This window comes from Theropithecus gelada, chromosome 2 (assembly GCF_003255815.1).
Source record: "Theropithecus gelada isolate Dixy chromosome 2, Tgel_1.0, whole genome shotgun sequence".
NCBI lineage: Eukaryota > Metazoa > Chordata > Mammalia > Primates > Cercopithecidae > Theropithecus > Theropithecus gelada.
The window spans coordinates 156,885,831-156,907,137 of NC_037669.1; the positions used below are offsets into that span (position 1 = coordinate 156,885,831).

Sequence of the window (21,307 nt, forward strand, 5' to 3'; positions counted from 1 at the left end):
TGATACTCATGGATTGGGGTCTTTGGGGTAATTAGTAAATTGTGCATGGAATTGGTAAGCAATTAATAAAGGGAAATTTTCTCTTCTACTTGTGCGGTTGGTTTGGGGTCCTTTGCAGCCTCAGGCAAACTTGCTGAGAGGAGTTCTGTCCATCTACTTCCATTCTCCAGGGGTTCAGCACATGGATGGTGATTTAAGATGAGCTCCCCTGAATTAATGCTGTACCCCCAGGCCAGTGGGCCGCTCTGAGGGGGTTGACTGTTCAGGGGATCTTGGCCAGTGATTTTAGAAGGCAAGAACCACCCCATATCAAAGTTAACAATGACTAGGGGAAAAGGCTATTATCAATGTAAATATGTATTAAATGAGCTACTTGGCAACCATAACATCTTTCACTGCCTCATATCCCTCCACTCCCAACTGCACGTTCATAGATAAACCACAACCAAGCAGTCTACATTTACAAAATTGGCCTGGATGTGGACTTCTCAAATGCAGTGTGTAAACTAAAATCAGGGTTGATAGTGTATTCATGGTGATTGTTTGTGTTTATTTGCCAGCGACTTCTTAAGCCTCTTTTATTCAGTTTTTCCTTTGGGTCACATCAGTGCCAGTGAGTTTAATATATTCTGCTTCTTGGCATTCATGGGGTCAGGGATGTGTTCCCTCCCTCCCACATTAGAAAGAAGAAAGACAGTTTTTAAGGATTCTCTTGAAACTTGGGGACAACCCACTGGGGTCCAGGTATACACACTCTGACACCATTTTACGTAAACCCAGACATGCTTCTGCTCATTTTAATTAGACAGATAAAATTAGCAAGGAGATTAAGGTAAAAGGAGAAATCAAAAATAATTAAATGTTAGGTGGAATTTACAAAAGTGAATTGAACGATGAGGTACAATAAGGAATGTAAAGAGAAACACAGACACATTTGAAACATTCCTCGGATGCCACGCGGCTTAAGCCAGTCCATAGGTAAAGCAAGAATTCTCCCTTGTCACTTCTTGAATTGCAGATTCCAGTGATGTGAAAGAACATTCTCCAGAAACACTTTCCTTCTCCTTTTCTTCAGATGTTATCAGGAATAATTAATCAGTCAGTATCATTCCAGGATGGCCCACACTGCATCCAATTCAAACCACTCACCTGTTTCCTGTCTGAATTTGCAAGCTTTTTATTTTTTTCCTTTCATTTTATTTTTCTCCCTCTCCTCTCTTCCCATTGAGCCAATAGGCCGATTGGGCCAACCAGAAAGCCAAACCAACACCATATTCCAGCCCCTTTGGATTTCCTAGGGACAAAGACTTCCCAGTTCTTCTTTCTTGTTTGCATCTGTTATGAACAAGCACAGTCATTTTATAACGCAGACATACATATGTGTGCTTTGGCACACGGAAACAGGTTTTTCTTTTTTTTTTTTTCTCCAATTTGTGGTTTCTTTTTCCTTTTTGCAGAAAATGCAAACAAAAGAAAAACGAGGTTTTCAATTGAAGGTACATCTCTTCTTCAATATGAAGACATTAATTGAATTGGTTGGATCCCCATGCAGTGGTCAGCAAAGTCCTTTGGCAACTGACAGAACAACATCTGGAGACTCAGGAGCTGGGTTTTGTTTGAAGAAACTTCCCTACAGGAGTCATGAGCAAAGGGAAACGAGTGTGGGAGAAGGGAGGGGACTCTCAGGGAGGAGTACAAAAGGAGAAAAGAAAAGAATGTCATTGGTGAGGAAGAAAATGGAACACTGCTTCTGTTTCTTCCCTCTACCTCCTTCCCTTTCTTCCTGTGGATGGGCAACTCCAGCCCACTGAGGATGGGAGCTGGGTTTACTCTTGTTCTCCTGATGCATATTGTTTTGCCTTCACTTCTGTTGAACATCACCTTTTTATATTTTTATTATTATATATTTGGTTTCCCACGGCATCTCAAACATGCTTCTGTCACTGAGAAATGAAGGCTGCCTATTAGCAACAGGTCCGGTTGATTCTTCGCTGATGGAAATGCATTCCTCAGCTGGGAAGCCAGTCTCTCCAGTACATTCCACAGTGGTCAACCTCTGGTCCCCCTTGACCTTGGTGCTTTTCCCTCCTCTCTTTCCCCAAGAAACAAGAGTTCTCATGCCATTGCTGTTGGTGACTGACTCATCTGGACCCTCATAGAATGAATGCTGTTCAGGATCTTCTTCTGATGGCCTGCTAAGGTGACTCCTATTCTCAGGAGGTCTCTAGGAGGAAAGAGCCAGAAAAAAAGTCACTTTAGTGTTAGGTCAGCTGTTCGCAGATCAAAACTCATCACTAAAGCCATGCTCCTGGGAAGTAGCCATGCTACAAAAATCCAACTAGCTTAAGTTTACCCAAGTTTTTGGCAACTTGCAATTAGAGATTTTCCTGCTCACTTTCAGTTTCTCCCTCTTCTCTAATACCCCCTCAGCTTAGACAATCCTGGGAGTGCTGCGCCTTGTTCCAGGGTGTGTTCCTTATGTACGGGCTCTAAGGCAGCCCCTTCATTGTCTCCTGACCCTCAGATGGACTGGAATTTTCCTCTGCTATTTTTTAACACTCCAAGTGCACACTATATGGGGCTTAAGTTATTCTGTGGAGTTTTCTGCCTAAATTAGTGATCACCCGCTGAGACTGAAACGATATGGGGCTCACCTGGTCTTCTGATGTTTTCCCCTGAGTTTCCATTTTCTGCCTCCGTTTGAATTTTAATGTAAGTATTTTTAAGAAGAGTGGTCTCAAAATAACTAAAATATCTGCCCAATCAGGAATCTAAGGAATATGTCCAGGATAGAGCACTGAATTGGATTAATAAGAACAAGTTCATGGCTTATAGTTGACCTGTGCTAGACCCATGCATTCTTTCTCAGTTAATAATAATACATAACACTGCTTGAATGCATCCCACGTGCCATACACTATCTCATTTAAACCTATGTGAAAGCATTTCACAAAATTAGAGAAACCACTGCAAACTCAATGATGATAAAAATTTAACAGTAACCATTTTTTGTGTGCATGCTATGGGTAGATAATGGATCAAGTACTTTGCGTGTGCCATTCCATTAACCTCCCATCACAGACTAATGAGATGGGCATTATTATTTATAATAATTTATAAATTATTTATAAACAAGGCAAGCAGGGCTCAGAGAAGTTAAGTAATGTGCTCAAGGTCACAGAGTAGGTGAGCAGTGGTGGAGCTGGTATTCAAATACAAGACAAGTTGGTTCTCAGCACCCCTGCAGGGATGCTGGCAGAACTCTTCTAAGGTCCTGACTGTATTTCCTCTAAAGCCCCCCAAATCCGGCACAGCTGATTGCTTTGTACACTGCACATCAGACCCTGGTGAATCCTTGGATGGATCTCTGTCCACAATGCCTTGGCTGTCCCGCCCCATGCCCCTTTCGGTTAGTAGTCAGTCTCCCAAGGGATGCTGCTGGTTGAGATGCTCAAAGTGTTCGTGTCTTTTTGGTAAATACTTTAGGGAGACATGCTTGAATTTTGAATTCACAGATTGTCCCACAATCTATTTTATTAAGTGCTTATTTTCCTTTTCCTTCTTTTACTTCTCAATAAACAAATCAAATTGCTCTAATAGTGTGTGGACATGCTTTACTTTGAACGAAATCCCTTAATTTACAGTTTCACTTTCCTTTTGGTCTTCCCCTTATCTTTTTCATGTGATTATTCTCAGACTGAGAGAATTCTTTTAGATCCTGGGGGATTATGTGACAATGGCCCCCATACGCAGGCAAATCACAGTGGGAAAATGGAGTAGCCAGTCTTCATAAACACCTGATTCTGTCTCTGAACTCAGTCCCTCTGATTATCTAGGGGCATCAATTTTCACTCTAAAAGATGAGGAAGTTGGTTTTCCACTGGGGAGTGCATCTTTTCTATTTATTAATTTTTGCTGTCTATTTGACAGTCATTCTTAATGGCAGGAACCATCTTTTTATGGCATCACCAGGAAATGAATCTAGTTTTTAAGAAATGTATTCTGATGTTCAGTGGATCCAAAGCTAGACATACATTTAAACCATCTCCCTGGAGAAAGTGGTGGCTCCACCATTTCTGGAAAAAAAAAAAAAAAAAAAAGACCTCAGAGAGGTGGAGCTGGACTCCAGGAATACTGACAGAAAAACCGTCAGAATGTCAGGAAGCTGTCCCTGGGGACTCAGCTGCGAGGTGGATCACCACCACTCTTTCCTGGGACTCAGCAACTGGTTTGCCCCAGTTGCAAGGAGGAAATCCCAGCACCTTGCACTGTGCCCATTGTATAATAGGTGATCAATACGTGTTTGCAGACTGATGGATGAATGAATCTTCTACCATAGGAAATGTATATTACAGGCTGCCAGATTCCACAATATGTGCTATTGGTACATGTTGTAGCCCACGGAGCCCATGAAGTCCCCCATGTGTGTGTGTGTGCGTGCGTGTGTGTGTGTGTTTGAAGGGTAGAGTTAATTTCCAAAGTTTGAAGGGTAGGATTATGTGAGCTTCTGTGAGTATAGAAGGTGAAATTTGACCCTTGCCAACCTTAATCCAGTGGTTCCCAAACTTTGCTGCACATTAGAATCACCTGAGGAGCTTTAAAAATCTCTGATGCTCAGATCTCACCACAACTAATCAGAAGGTATGGGAGTGAGAACCAGGCATCAATAGTTTTTAAAGGTCCTCGGGTGATTCCAGTGTGCAGCAAAGCCTGGGAACCACTGAGACCCTGGGGTGGACAGGTAGCAGAACATTGAACTGGCAGCCAGAAAAGCAGGCTTGTGTCTCAACTTTGCCACTTGTGAGCACTAATGTCACATAAGTTCAGAATCTGCAGAATGGAAGGGGTGGAACTAGATAAATATTTCCCAGACTACAGTTCTATAAAACCTTGCCCCTCAAAAATATGGTTCTATGGTATTTAATAATTTTAAATGGGTTCCTTTATTTCAGGATTTCTCGTGGCCTTTATAATGCTAATATGAGCAGTGAATCTCCAAGAGGGTGATAAAGTGCACAATATTTCCCAAATTTATTTGACTGCAGGACCTTTTTTCCAAGGAGAACCTATTAACATTTCCCACAACTGGTGCTTCTCTGAACATTCTTAGGGGAAATGCTGGACCACATGGATCTTTAAAATTCTTTCTGGCTCTCATCTTATTTGAATAATTTTATTTTGTGTATTCCTCCAAACTCCTGTGGGAGACACAGACTGGTAAATAATTGTGGGGGATGGAAATGCATGCTTATTGACAACTGCTATCTAAGTATAAGGACAAGCCCCCCACACATCTCAGACTGTTGCTGAATCAGTGCAATGCTTTCCCTGCTATGTTATTTAAAGTACTGGCTGTCTGTGTTCTTTCCATCTGGATGTTCTCTTTGATGAGTCGAGTTTAAAAACTTAAATGGGGAAGAGACTCTGGGTGATTAGGCAAATGACATATGGCTATAACTTTGAAGAACTCTCATTTGGGGCCCAGAGTGGATTTCCAACTCCCCACCCCACCCTCACATCCCCCTACATCTTTCCAAGGTGCTCCCTGTCCAGGCCTGGTCTATACAGAGACAGAGCTCCAGGGATGAGGCCAGAAATAGGACTCACAGCATCTGCAATAGCAGGGAAGGAGCACTGACCCCTAGGTGTGGTCTGGACAGAGAGATTCTCATCACTTACTCTGATGTCATCTGGGTGACCAGCTGGAGGGAGGTGAAGCCAGCAGTGAGGAAGCTGTCCCTGTACTGGACCATTTTGATGGCGCTGAGCCAGTCATCCACGGTGGTAAAGGCCGTGAAGTCTGGGATGGAGCGGTCGAGCAGGGGCTGGGAAGGCCTGGTGAGACAGAGAGGGGCAGATGACCACACACTGCAGAGATGCATGGACAGTGCCCCAGTCTGGCCTGACAGCTGACTTCATGGAAGGCAGCATTCCTGATGGAATGAGGATTATAGTGGAGCCCTGAGCTGAACCTTTCTTCCTCATGGAATCCTAAATCAGCATGACTTCTACATCCAGGTGGCCAGTGTCTCTGCCTCTGGGTACTGTCACAGGTCAGTTAACCCAGACAGGCAGATTGACATAGCGTTCAGTCTGAAGGGAACGGAAGGCTCCCAACTCCTTTGTAAACCAAAATTTAGGAGCCTCACCATTCAAAGACATGATCCTTTTAAAAATATGCATATTTTACCACAACCTCCCCAGATATATTGGTAACATTTTTTTCCTAGTTTCATCCTTAGCTATTTGAAAAAAAAAAAATGGAGCAATGAGAACTACTGCCAACCTTCTTTGGCACATTTCAAAGCAGACACCCAGGTATCCAAACCAGAAATCCGGGTGCTATCTTGACATCTCCCTCACTCTCAACATCCATGTCCAATCCTTCACCAAGTCATAAAGATTTTGTCTCCCAAATTGCCAAAACTCATTTACTTTTTTCCACAACCATTATCCTGATTTAAGACACTATTTTCTCTATCACGATCATTGCAATGTTCTCCTACCTGTCTTTCTTCATGCATGCGTGCTCTCCTCAACATAAGGCCCACACTGTAACTAGATACTGTTTAAAAAATTTGAACACGATCATGGTTAGAGGCTGCTGGCTATGCCCCTGACCATGAAACCACCCATATTTGGGGATCACCATTTCACTAGACTCACACAGCGGTGATGGTTGCCACAGTCTTGAGACTTGCCGGGTTCCGGATCATCTTGTCTAGGGTGTTGACAATCTCTGCAAAGCGGGGCCGGCTGTTCCGGTCCTTCTGCCAACAGTCCAGCATGAGCTGGTGCAAAGCAGCTGGACAGTCCATGGGTGGGGGCAGCCGGTAGTCCTGCTCGATGGCATTGATGACCTGCAGTGACATACAAGGAACAGGTGTGACTGTGTGACTGCCACCAGCCAGTCACTCACAAATCATCCCCTTTATATCCAGGCTGGCTCAGATGCCCTTGCTCTGTGCTCGCACACCTTCCGCTGTAATGGATTTTCTGTGCACTTGGTTTATCCCCCTAGACTTTGGGCTCCTAGAAAGCAAGGGCCACATCATAGTACTTCTTTATGTCCCCGGTTCCTGGTGCAGGGCCTGACACACATGGACCTCTGTAAATGTTTGTTGAAGAATGAGCCAGTGAACAGCTTGAGCATCTCCACTCTTTAAGAAGACATAGGGCCCAATTCTGCCTTACTGGAAGCTGGTGGCACCAGGGGTGATGAAACAAAGACATGGGAAACCCAGTGAACCCACTATTTATAAAGGATGTCCTCAAAACTTGTGGTGGACTCATTCTTTCATTTGGAAGGGAAGAGAAAGGAAGGAAAGGGATTAGCATTGGTGGAGCACTTACTCCATGCTAGAGACCCTCTAGATGCCTCCTCTGCATTATTTGTCATAATCCTCATGAGGCAGCAACATGAATGGACTTGGTTAAACAAATTGGTTCAAATCAATGACAACAGTCAAAATAACAAGGTGGTCTAAAATGAATACCATCAATCAGATTTTGGTAATTTTCACAAACTCCAGAGAGTAATTTTGTAAAGATTCTAGGAACATTAAGTACTTTGTCTGTTTTTCAGATCTTTGTGTTTTTTCATCCAGTACATCTTAACTTCAAATGCATTTAAATCAATTATGCCTACTCTGTGCTTTTTACATTAAAAAAATAATTGTAAGTGACCCAAGTGCTAAACATATGAATTTATTATGGTACACCCATAATGCAACAGAAGGCCTAAAATACAATGTACGCCTTAAAGTGATACTACAAAAATCTACCTATTGAAATGGAAATATGCTCATATTGTAATAGGCAAAAGAGATGGCTGCATAACTTCAGGTATAGTATAATCTTGCTTTTGTAAAAAACAAAATAAAAACCAACTATTATACACATGCATAGAAAAGACCTTAGAAGGATATACAGCATGGTGTTAATAGCAGTTGCCTCTGGATAGGCAGAAACCTGAATATTTTTTATGTTTTTCTCTTTGCTTGTTTGAATTTTTTGTTTTCTATAATAATCCTGCATTGATTTTATATTAAAATAAATAGTTAAAGCATTTTAAACAACAAAGGAAATAATTTGGACTTCAGGGGGTTTTTGGTGTTTTTGCCTCTACTTATAAATAATCTGATTCATTTCAACTGATTATTCTTTTTTATATACTTTATAAATTGGTCAAAAAGTGAGTATTTTCAGTTAGTTTAGTTTTTACAATTTCTATGCACAGTATGTAGGACATGAGACAGGACATGAGATAAAATGATAACCAAGTCACTGGAGATAATCAAGGTGTATTAGTTCTTCCATTCAATAGGGTGAAAATCAAGCATACAAACCATATCAATTTTATTACTATATTTAAAAATCCAGTGACTGGGAATAGTTTCTTTTGAACACTGTGTTGCACTGACAATCTTTTCTCTCCTCTAAACTGTAGTCAATCAAATTCCCCTGCTATCCTCTGAGGACAACCATTTTAACCCCATTTCCCCATGAGAAAATGGAGGCATAAACAGTGAAGTAACTTGCCCAGGGGCACACAACTAGCAAAAGATGGGGCTGGGACTAAATCACAGCGGTGCTTGATTTTAAGTTTTGAATACTTCAAAAGCGGCATTTTCTAGGCCTCTGTTGGGCTGTAAGAGTAATCTCAGCCTGGAGAACAGCCCCTGGAGGTGTCTGATGTCTTCTCGGTATGCAACAAGGGCATGGAGCTAAACTAAGTAATCTATGAGAATGAGCAGCTGGGCATCATTCCCATCAGCCTGGCTCACAAACCCCGCACCCTTTTCCAGTTCCTTCCAAATAACTAGATTGAGGGTCCCAGTCACAGAATCTCCAAGTGGGATTACCCATTGAATGGCCCCTGGAGCTCCTTCTGGATTGCATAAGGCAAGTTAGGTAGGGCCAGCAGGAGGAGCTAGAGTCCAATTCAACCTCTCACGGTGCTAGGCATCCCCAAAGTCTTCCAGTGCAGGCCAGTTAATGTTCCTGGTGGTCCCCTAAACTAATGCCATCTCTGCTCAGGTCGTTAGATGTTAGAGCCCCAGATAATAATTTTCCTCACTGACAAGCTCTACCACCTGTCCTGGAACAAGAAAGAGCACTGGAGTCAGGGCCTTTCTGTGAGAGCACAGCTCCATGGTGTGACCAGCTGATCCAAACTCTTCTGGCAAGAGATCAAGAGAATGGGTACCCATACACACGCTGAGTCTTCTCCCTGTAAGCTCTAGACTGAATGGAACTCAATTCTGTTTCCCTTGTTGCCTCCATAGCATGGCATCATGGCATCCCACTGGCTTTTTTTTTTTTTTTTTTGAGATGGTTTCTCACTCTGTTGCCCATGCTGGAGTGTAGTGGCACAATCTCGGCTCACTGCAACTTCCACCTCCCGGGTTCAAACAATTCTCCTGCTTCAGCCTCCCGAGCAGCTAGGACTACAGGCATGCGCCACCACGCCCTGCTAACTTTTGTATTTTTAGTAGAGACGGGATTTCACCATGTTGGCCAGGATGGTCTCGATCTCTTGACCCTGTGATACGCCCGCTTCGGCCTCCCAAAGTGCTGGGATTACAGGCACGAGTCACTTTTTTTTTGAAGACTGTTCTGGTATTTGTGTTTTGTATTTGCTCTTTGTTTGGTATGTTTAGTTTCTTTTTAAGAGGACATCAAAAAGCCACTGATTTCTCCTTTCTGGGCAGGTCAGCTAGGAGCACAGGCCCATTTGGCTGTGTTGGTGATAGTACTACATAGTGCATAGACCTTGGAAGGCTGGTTTCAAATCCAAGTTCCATTTCTTCTTAGCTATAGAACCTTGGGAGAGTCACCTGACTTCCTGAAACTTCACAGATGAGATTGTTACAAAGATTAAATGACACCGAAGTGATGTGTGTTGAGCACAGCACAGATGAGTAGTAGGATGAATCCTTATCACACAGAAGGTGTCATTACGGCTGTGTCTATTATAGTAGATGTCTTCCCGGCAAAGAAGGGAGCTACTACTGCTCATTTTGGAGGTCCAGGAAGATAATGTTTAAAAGCATCAAGGACTTTTCTCACTTTGCAGGGTACAGCATAGCCGTGGGAACCCTCTACCATGTTTGTGTTTAGAAAATGGGACTTTACTCCATTTGTTACTTCTTGTAAATAATTTTGTTGTTATTACTTGAGCTGATAATCTGGGAGCATTAATGCTTCTTGCGCATAGGGAAAAAAGTGTGCTTTACCCTTCAGCCCAAAGGAAAAAATACTGAGGTCTTTCATTGGTATATGAGTAGCATTTATCCACTCAAGTCTTTGATTGAAGTACTATGCCTTTGGCGATTTGTATTATCTTCTTTAGGATTTGTGTGTTTTCTAAATTTTTGAGCACATGAAATTTATAGTTAAATTACAACATCATTATATCAAAAAATAACTTTGGTCTTCTAATAGGACTTTGAGATCATTCTCTGTCACACTTGCCTCACTAGCAGGTATGGGGAACAGGGAGGAGGAGTGGAGAAACACCTTCATTCTGGCTATCTGATGATGGCTGTAAATGCCAGTGACCAGGTTTGAATTGTATGGAAAGAGATGGCCTAAGGTTGGAGGCATAGTGTGTCCTACTGAGCAGAGTTGAAAACAGAAGTGAGTTCTGGGCTCCTTTCATTGGTCCATAAAAGGATGAGATAAGTGGCTACTGAGAAGATTGAAGATTAGAATGAAATCAGATGGCATTTCCAGAGAGAAGTAAAAGTAAAGCTGTGAGGGTAAGGAGACCAGTCCAGGCAACTGTTACCCAGAGCCCTCTGCTGTCTCACTTTGAAAGTTCAGCAACAACTCTTTTGGCCATTGCAAAGGCCAGTGTAAGCAAATGTCCTGGGATCTAATTAAAGGGGCAGGGAGGAGGTGTGGTGAGGGGTTGCCTTTATTCACCTGTACTGAGAAATGGTAGGTACGCGGGTTCGGTAGGGATCAGGTGCAGGTAGTTTGACCCCAGGTGCTCTCTGGGACTGGATGGAGTGACTAGAACTCCTCTGGGAAATGGGCAGAGCCCCTCCTCTTGCCCTTGTATTTTCAGGGCCTGCTCCCAGCTGCCCCCAGACATGTATTTCCCATTAGTGAGTCAGGCTGTGGGTAGTGCCTACTCGACCTTGCACTGGAGAGAGGGAAGTGGAGGAGCTCAGAGTAGTGGAGAAACCAGGGTAGAGCGGGTTAAGTCAAGCTCTGATGTTTCAATAAGACTGCAGTTCCTCTCCACAGACACTGCCACTCTCATTATCTCTGTCAATCAGATCCAAGCAGCAGAACTTCCTAGTTGCTCTCTCTGACTGACAAACTCTCTGTACATGTTCAAAGGCCTTCCTGGGCTCTGGAAGCCTAATTACCAGCACTCCGACTTGCCTCTGCAATTCTCTTCCTTAAAACCTTTCAATTGTCATCTGTAAAATCCTTTACCGCCACCACCTTGGTGGTTTCTGATGAGTGAGGCTTCAGTCCAGCAGCTGGGAGCCCCTCCTGGCTCTCTCCCAGGCCAGGTTGTAAGAAGCTTTCTGAATGGGCATGAAGTCACCTCTTGCCTCCCACGGGGAGCAAAATTGTACTTGAGACAATGCTTAGGGGCTTTATTTTGAAGAAGCACAGCAAAATTAGAATAAACTGCTACTCTACAGATGTTCTTATTCCCTCTGAGACCCATCTCAAATGTCAAATGTCCAGGAAGTCTTCCCTTACCTCCTCCACTCAAATGTTCTCAAAGCCCCATGTTTATGCCACTGGACTATAAAACCCTCAAGAAAAGAACCAGCAAGCACAGTGCTTAGTCACAACTAGCATACACTGACTGTGTGTTAAATGAATAATTTGGGAATTCTGGAAGTCTACTATCAGAAATTTTATTTGTTTTCAGCATTGACAGAAAATATCTTGAATGTGAAATCCTGCTTGTCAGACAGTTTTGTAATTCATTCTGTATGTGCTGAATTGTTCTTAATCAGATTAAGGTCTTGGGCAGGATAAGATGGGTCTGATTTTTCTTTTCTTTTCTTTTTTTTCTTTTTTTGAGACAGGGTCCCACTCCGTCACCCAGGCTGGAATGCAGTGGCGAGATCTTGGTTCACTGCAATCTCCACCTCTAAGGCTCAAGCAGTTTTTGTGCCTCAGCCTCCCGAGTAGCTGGGATTACAGGCATGCGCCACCACGCCTGGCTAATTTTGTATTTTTAGCAGAGACAAAGTTTTACCATATTGACCAGGCTGGTCTTAAACTCCTGGCCTCAAGCAATCCACCCGCCTCCACCTCCCAAGGTGCTGGGACTAGAAGCACCAGCCACTGCGCCCTGCTGGGTCTGCTTTTTCTAGCTAACGTGTTATACTCATTTAGCAGCTGGTATAGACAGAACCAGGGTGCAGCTGATTTCATGAAAGCAGGCGTTGTACCAACTCCACCACTTACTGATTTGACATGCTCCAGGAGCAGAGGCAAGGTGTTGCTAATCACAGATAATAGAGGACGTAGACACCAGCCATGGTTGACTTCAGGACCTGGTTAAGGATGCAGTCATTTCACCCACTCCAGGCTGGAGCCACTCTGTCCATGGCAACAGGGAGGTACTGTCATAGAGGTACCCCAGCTCCTCTTTCCACAGTCTCTCTGGGAAATTGCCACTTTCTCAATCTTCTGAGCAGCTGCCATGGCACTAAACCTGTGGCAGGAGAGCAGGCTTGCTGACTCCACAGCTTACAAATTCCTCAGTGTTCACCCCAGCACAGAGGGGGTTAGAGTGTGGCTGGCTGCCAGTGGACTCAGATCTGAACTGGGGGCCATTCTTTCTCTTTTAGCTGTAAGTTGGGACGGATAAAAACTGCCCCCTCTCCCAAAGTGATGGGAAGGGCAAGCACAGAACATAGATATGCAGCTTTGCAAATTGTAATCCTCTCAGCACCAAGGGGAGGGTATGTATTCAAAGCACAAAAGAGCCCTGGTCCCTGGAGATCAGCTCAGGGTGAGAGGCAGTGTTGAAATTCAGGCAGGACTTTTCATTGGAGACTTATCAAAGCAAATCATCCTAAAAAGGCTTCCTCACCTTTTAGTAAGTATGGAGCAAAGGTTCTCATGTGGAACATTCCAAAAAGCCTCTATTTAAAGCATGTTAGATGACCCTTCTCTTCCTTTCTCACCCTTTTCCCTTGAGGGCATCCTGGGGGAGTGCTGACCTCCCCACAGACAGAGGCCCTCTCCTGTGGTCCATCTGAAGCTGACCAGCTTTGGAAAGCTTTCCACCTCTTCCTTCACTGATAGGTGATCTGGGATCATAGAAGAGTGAATTCTCAGGGAAGAAGGGCCTTTGACAATTCCTCTCTTTAAAGCTAGGAGGTACAAGTCCCACAAAGAAACTGCAACTGGCTCAATGGAGCACAGCCATCAGAGGCAGAGCAGGATGGGAACCCAGGCCCTGGACCTCAGTCCAGTGCCTCCTTCCCCTCTGTCGTGCATGGGGAAGGAAAACACAGAATCTGAACGCTTAGAAGCAGGGTAGACTTTGCTGCTTAATTTGGGGCTGATCTATTCGTGGTCCTCAGCCATTTGGAATTAAACAGCCCTTTGTCTCTTGGGTTGGGGACTGTGGCCTTGGCACCTCTACAGGCTTTGTGGCCATAGTGACTTTCACACCTCCATGCTGGGCTCTTTGATTAGTTCCAACATCCATGCTAAGGGTGTCCGTGTATCCCCTGCCCTGAACACTGCAGGTTCAGGTTATGAGGCCATGAGCTGAAAACAGGAAGAACTGGTATGCTACTGCCTTTGGGATCCCTTCGATGAGGGTTTGTGGTGACAAAGTGCTGCTGACACTCACATCTTGGTTGGACATATCCCAGTAGGGTCTCTCTCCAAATGACATGACTTCCCACATGACAATCCCATAGCTCCAAACGTCGCTGGCTGAAGTGAACTTGCGGTAGGCGATGGCCTCTGGAGCTGTCCATCTCACGGGGATCTTCCCTCCCTGAAAGGAGAAAGCATGGTCAGCCCAACCATCAGGTTTCTGGTTGAAGGCAGGCAATAAAAAACTTGGCATGCACATCCTTTCAAACCCTCACTCCCATATCTTGTGAATTATGACAGACAGGCTATTCTTGCCTCATGCACAAGCTATGTTGCTGTGCCTAGTTAGAGAAGCTCAAGGTGACCAGCATGCCTGTGCTGGCCTCTAGCCTTATGTGGACACACCACATGTGCCCTGGTTCCCTATATATTGATTCCAATGTTGCTGCAGGGGAGGTGAGTGGGAGGAGAGAGTGTAACTATCATAAACTTACTGGAACTACCTGAGATTGGCTACATGAGATACAAGTTACGGTTTTCTTTGTTCCCTGGCAATGTAAAAGCTAACACATTTGGGTCAGAAGGAATCGCAATGATACAAAAGGAAAGAAGAGTGATGAAACATGCCTCCTAGAGAGCCCTGCCACTACAAGGTCATGCTATGCTGCCCTCTGCCCCATTTTCATTGCATTCCACCTCTGGGGGGCAGGTTTTCCTAACTCTGTAGCCTGCAGATAGCCCCAGGTTTCACGAGGGTTGAATGGTCCCAGTGCTGTGGTCTTTCTACATGCTGACTGTCCTGCCAGCCCTTCAGTGGAGGTCAAGATTCCGGAGGCTGGAGATGTCCTTTTCTATAGGGCCGCCCTTAGGCTTGTTTCTCCTTCTTGCCTCCAATCCCACAATGGAGCTTTCTAAATTGGCTCTCTGCTTGGCCCTCAGCTTGTCTGCCAGACCTTGGCCAGTTTTGTTTACCTAAGGGATTCATATCTATCCACTCATTCATTCATCCCATCAAGAAATAGGCAATAAGCACCATTTTGTGCCAGGTCCTGCTGAGAAGCTGGTGTCCCAGAAATGAGCCAGTGTCCCTGCCCTTAAACTGAACAGGACAGTGGGGAGGCAGACAAGAAAACAGAAGCTTAAAATATATTGTTAAATTTTAAGCGAGGGAAGGTGAAGCGAGGGAAGGTGAAGATGAGAGTAGGTACAAGGTATTCTGAAACCAAGAGGAGACTCCGCAACACAGGGAAGGGTCAGGGAAGGCAGGCAGGAGCTGTTAGAGAAGCAGTTTCTGATGGTGGTTAAGAACTCCTGGAGCCTTTGGCTGGGTTTGGATACCAGCACTGCCTCTTTCTACCTGTGCAACGGGGGCAAGTAACCTACCTCTCTGTGCCTCAGTTTCTTATCAGCACCTACACAGCCCAGTGTTAACTATTATTTTCACTATGCTCAGCCCTAGAGAACAAGTAGAAGTTAACCAGGCAAAGTGACTGGAGGAGGGAAGTCCAGGCAGAGAGCAGCTTGTGCAATGGCCAGGGATAAGAGAGAGGCTGGGACATGCAAGCAATCCACAATGGCTGAAGCACGGAGTTCCTAAAGGAGAAGTAATAGGAGGTGAGCATAGAGCAGACAGCTGGCATGGCCTGTGCTGTCCAGTATCACTGCCAATTACAGCTGTTAAACAGGGTGCTCACCAAGGCTGTCCTCCAAAGCTCATCACTCCCTACAGCAAATATGGCCCCCCTTTCCAGTTCTTTATGCCAAATGCCAGGATTTCACCCCATCGTGCTTTTTTCTATGCTTAGGCATTGTCTCACTCATAATACACGGAACATGAAGCCGCTGGCTGCAGTAGTGACAGCACAGAGCGGGGACGGCAGCTCCCTCACTCCCCTCCTCATTTACCTCATGCTTCCACTGAAAGAGGATATTTTTATACTGCCCATTCTTACAATCTGCTCAAGTCACCAAAGATACATGGTTGACGTTAGCAAAAATACTGTAAAAATGTAAAAATGGTTAACCCAAGCTAGGGAGAAAAAAAAAAAAAAGGAGCAAACAGCAAAGTGTATTTTTATCTGGTTTCCTATCTGGAGCCTGGGAGGAATAAAGGCAACCAGGCTGGACATCCCCAGGCACACATCCCACTTTCTGCAAAGAAGACAGTCCTGATTTCCCCTGAGGATGGGGGCAGGCTTTTGTGGTGGGGGAGATGTCCTCAGCTCAAATGCCAGCTACACGACAAATGCCTGGAGGGCATGTTCAGGCTGTGGCTGCAGCAGGACTCTCTGTTCTCATCATCCCCCAGAACATGAATGAATTTACTGGTTTTATCTACACGGTCCCCACAGCTGGGAAGAGAGGAGGAGAACTCATCCAGTGAAGCAGCAGCTACCAAACACCTGGAGGTCAATGTCTGATAGTGCAGAGACCCCAAGTTGTGTGTTGCCACTAGGGGAGGTGCTGTTGTCACACCTCGAGATGGCCTGGGCTCCCCCAGAAAACAGGGGCTTTGGTTCTCTCAGAATACCTGGGTCAAGTGAGGTAGGAGAGAGTTGGAGTTTAATTAGTATACTGTGTGTGTGTGTGTGTGTGTGTGTGTGATGTGTGGGTGAGACAGAGAGAGAGAGAGAGACAGAGAGAGACAGAGAACCAGATTCTGTGTGAGAATGTATCAATCTGTGTGCGAGAGTGGGAGACAGAGAAAACTTGGCAGTGTTGGTCTCTGAGTAAAAGAGAGTTAGGGCTTGCTTATCTTTTGTGTGTTTTTATGTCAGATAGAGGAGGGGAGATGACAATGTGGCTCTTCTGAATTTCAAAGAGGTGATTTGGGAGTCTGAGACTGTCCTCCTCTGCCAAGTCTGGAGCAAACCCCAGGGGCTGTCAGTGACAGCTGTGGGGCCGCTCCCTCTTGCCTGGAAAGTGGAAGTGCTGGCCCACAGCAAGGAGCCTCCAGCCCTCCTGCCACCTTATACTGTTGGGCCTCACTGAACACTGAGCTTGGCCTGTCACCGCCGCCCCCACCATCCCAGCAGGTGGCTGAGCCTTGGAGAAGAGCCCCTGAACAGGCAGGTGACAGCTTGTCACAGCAGGCTCTCCCGCTCAGCTGAAGAGAAGGGGGACACTGACCTGGGAGGCAGAACAACAGGAAATGCAAAGTCAGGGGGCACAAGAGTGGGCACTTTGTTTCCTAGGAATTTTAAATCTTTCTTCCATCTTTTCAAACATCATTGTCAATGTTGCCTTCTGGTGCTCAGAAGTAATCAGGGTGATGATTATTGATATAATCAATATCAATTATTGATATAATTAATATTATCAGGTGATGATTATAACTTGTCTTCAATTACGTGAAAGGAAATCTATTAATTTAGAGGATGGTGACCAGCCCTGTGGAGGGAAGCAGAAGAAAAGGAAGTGGAACCACGCTGCAGCAGGCAGGGTTCTGCCAGCCAGGCGGTCCTGCCGCTGCTGCATGAGGAGCTTGGCCCAGACACCAAGGCCAACACAGTCACGTGAATGTAAAGTGCCCTAAGAGCCCCCAGCTCCCCAGTGCAGCCATGAGGAAGGGGCATAGAGGAGTGCTTGCTCCACTGGGTGGTGAGGAACATCAGGGAAAAATTCTCAGGGCAGTGAAGAATGCATGGGGTTCACTGGAAAGGAATCTGCATTCATACAGACACAGAAGTGCTGACACTGGGCTTGGGGAGAGCACTGTCCCTGGCAGGGGTTTCTACAAGGTACCAGATGGCTTGCTTCCCGGGGGGATGCTAAGGGCATGGGTCTGCTTTCTGCAAGGACCGGGCTTCCCTAGAGCTGCCACAGGGGTCGCTGTTGGAGCATGGGGGAGGGAGAAGAGAACAGGAAGAGGCAGCTCACTATCATCAGGGTCTGAGTTCCCTTCAAGACTTCATACACACCTTCCACACAGAGTTTTGTATTGAATGGTTGTGTTGCCAAGAATTCTTCAAATGTTTGAAAACCACTGCTTCAGAATAATTATGTCTTAACTCAGATATAAGATAAACTTAAGATTGTGTGTGTGTGCGTGTGTGTGTATAGAATGTGGTGAACTAAGAGAAGATATCTGGCAGTGAATTAATCCTAACCCAGCTATCCTCAGGGTCATCTGCCGACCCACATCCACACCTGCTAGCAGGTGTGATGCCAACAGGTAGAAGCTCTTGGTGTGGAAGCACTTTAGTCCCTCAGCTTCAGACAGCATGCAGCAAGCATCTATGTAGCACCCATTCTGTCCTCAGTACCCTGCTGTGGACATGATAATGAGGAGCCTCAGCCCTACTCTCAATGGGCAATGGATGTACCTAACACCATCCAGCCAGCACACTGTCTTGCCAGAGTGAGGTCACATAAGTACAACACATAGCTTTGGTTTTAGAGCCCACCCAAGTATGAAGTTTTCCAGGCCAAGGTCCAGGCATATGACTGATTCCTTTTGCTAATTACTTATTGTTGAGAATCCCAGAGGGTAGTACTTCTATGTGTCTGGTCATTGCTACAGCACTTTTCTCCACCGCCTTGTGTGAGACGAAGTCTCAATGGGATTATGGCAGAAATCCAGCCACTCATGAATATTGAGTATCGTGTTCATGGACTTGTTCACCAAATATTTCAGTTGTGCAGCATGAGAGAATCCCCTCGACGTTTAGAAGTGATAGGTTCATGGCTGAGTGTATCATGAAATAGCTCTGAATTTCATAATGCCCGCTATTCCAAAAGGTTTCTAATATATAAAATACATTGAGGTTGTTGTGAAAATCCAATATGATAGATATTTAAACCACACAATATATTCTTATTATCATTAAATGGTAAATTATTGAATGTTGTGTATTGAGTTATACCCCCGCAAAAGACATGTTGAAGTCCTAACCTGTGACAGCTGTGAATGTGATCTTACTTGGAAACAGGGTCTTTGCAAATATAATCAAGTTTAAGATGACATCATACTGGATTAGGATGAGCCCTAAATTTCATGCTGGCATCCTTATAAGAAGGCTGAATGAAAATACAGCAACACACCAGGGAGAACACCATGTGAAGATGGAGGCAGAGATTGGGGTGATGCATCTACAAGCCAAATTACATCAAGAATTGATAGCAACTAGGAGAGAGGCATAGAATAGATCCTCCCTAGAGCCTTCAAAGAGAGAATGAGCCTGCCAACACCTTGATCTCAGACTTCCAACCTCCAGAACTGTGATAGAATAAATTTATGTTTAAAGCTGTTCAGTTTGTGATAATTTATTACGGAAGCCATGGGAAACTAATACACTGAGTATATACAATTTTATCAGATACTAGTTTAACAATGCCATTGTTAAGTTCCTAGGTGGCAGAACCATCATGGGCTACTATCAGGGGGCTTGAGGGTGAGGGATACCTCCAACACTTTATATCAAAGTCCCTCGATTAACCACAGGGCCCCTCTAACATTTCATCAGTGCTGTTGGTCAGACCTCGGCCACAGTTCATACCTTGAAGCACTGCCCTTTGTCACCATGCCTGAGGGAGAATTCTATCCTCACTCTACCATCAGTGTCCCCAGACTTAGGTGGCCACTCTAGGCCTAGGTAAATGTACAACACTGGCTGAAAGCAAGGCCAATACACCTTTTCTTTGAGAACTTAGAAGGCCTAGTCCAGCGGTTCTCAAGCTTGGTTACCTATAGGAATCACCTGGGGAAAGTTCGTTTGTTTGCTTGTTTTTAAAGCCATGAGTATTCTAATTTATTCGAATTTCTCTGAGTGGTGCCCAAGAATTGGTAGGTTTTTGGTGATGCTTCAGGTGATTAGAATGTCAGGCCATCAGTCACAGTTACTGACTGGAGCAGTGGTTCTCAAATTTGAATGTGTATCAGAACCTACCGGAGGGGCTCATAAAACTGGTTCTAACCCAGACTTTTAAATTTACTAGTTCTGGGGTAGGGCCTGAGAATTTGCATTCCTAACAAATTCCCAGTGTGGTTCTCACACTTTGAGAACTGCTGGCATAGATCAATCAATCAGACATAAGTCATGGATTGCTTTAGGAATTGTCTTGAATACAAACTTTGATAATTGTTAGTGCCTGGTTTAAGAAGGATTCTGAGGCTTCATGACTGGGCTCAACAAGGGGTTGTGACTAATGACTACACGTAAGAATCAGCTGAAGCATGTTCAAATCATCAATGCTCAGGCACCACTCCCAGAGACTCTAAAGAAGACTCAACGCACTACCAAAAAGTAAAACTTTCCCCAGGTGGCTCCAATGGGCAACCAAGCTTGACAACCACTGGGCTAGGCCTTCCAGGTATGGGGAGAAGAGGGGTATTGGTGTTGATGAGCAACGTCTGCCTTGGGTGAGGAAGTGGGCAGCTGTTTGCATGGCAAGTGATATGGTTTGGCTGTGTTCCTACCCTAATCTCATCTTGAATTGTAGTTCCCCTAATCCCTACTTGTAGGAAGGACCCAGTGGGAGGTAATTTAATCATGAGGATGGTTACCCTCATGCTGTTCTTGTGATAGTGAGTGAGTTCTCACAAGATCTGACGGTTCTATAAGGGGCTTTTCCCCCTTTTGCTCAGCACTTCTCCTTTCTGCCACCATGTGAAGAAGGACAAGTTTGCTTCCCCTTCCACCATGATTGTAAGTTTCCTGAGGCCTCCCCGGCCATGCTGAACTGTGAGTCAATTAAACCTCTTTCCTTTATAAATTACCCTATCTTGGGTATGTCTTTATTAGCAGTGTGAGAACAGACTAATACAGTAAATTGGTACCAGTAGAATGAGATGCTTCCGGAAATGTGGAAGTGACTTTGGAACTGGGTAACAGGCAGAAATTGGAACAGTTTAGAGGACTCAGGAGAAAATACAAAAATGTGGGAAAGCTTGGAACTTCTTAGAGACTTGCTGAATGGCTTTGACCAAAATGCTGATAGTGACATGGAGAACAAAGTCCAGGCTAAGGTGGTCTCAGATAGAGATGAGGAATTTGTTGGGAACTGGAGCGAAGGTGACTTTTGCTATGCTTAGCAAAGAGACTGGCAGCTTGCCCCTGCCCTAGAGGTCTGGGGAACTTTGAACTTGAGAGAGATTATTTGGGGAATCTGGCCAAAGAAATTTCTAAGCAGCAAAGTATTCAAGAGGAAGAGAACATAAAAGTTTGGAAACTTTGCAGCCTGATGATGAGATAGGAAAGAAAAACCCATGTTCTGGGGAGAAATTTAAGTGGCTGCAGAAATCTGCATAACTAATAAGGAGTAGAGTCTCCAGGGCATGTCAGAGACCTTCACCACAGTCCCTCCCATCATAGATCTGGAGGCCTAGGAGGGAGAAATGGTTTCCTGAGCCAGGTTCAGGTTCCCCATACTGTGTGGAGCCTTGGAACTGCAGAACTGTATCCCAGCTGCTCCAGCCATGGCCAAAAGGGGCCAAGGTACAGCTCAGGCCATTGCTTCAGAGGGTGCAAGTCCCAAGCCTTGGCAGCTT

At 44.9% G+C, this 21,307-nt stretch overlaps 1 protein-coding gene across 1 annotated transcript in view; it reads right to left on the bottom strand.

The window, feature by feature from the left end:
• Window positions 1–764: 764 nt before the first annotated feature.
• The window catches only part of EPHB1 (EPH receptor B1), a 444,507-nt gene continuing 423,964 nt past the window's right edge, over window positions 765–21,307 (bottom strand). The window contains exons 13-16 of the mRNA XM_025377642.1: window positions 13,850–13,999; window positions 6,667–6,860; window positions 5,680–5,835; window positions 765–2,224 (exon numbers count right to left, since the gene is read on the bottom strand). Of these exons, the coding sequence (XP_025233427.1) occupies window positions 2,116–2,224; window positions 5,680–5,835; window positions 6,667–6,860; window positions 13,850–13,999 (609 nt within the window). The 3' untranslated portion in view covers window positions 765–2,115. The remainder of the gene's footprint in view (window positions 2,225–5,679; window positions 5,836–6,666; window positions 6,861–13,849; window positions 14,000–21,307) is intronic.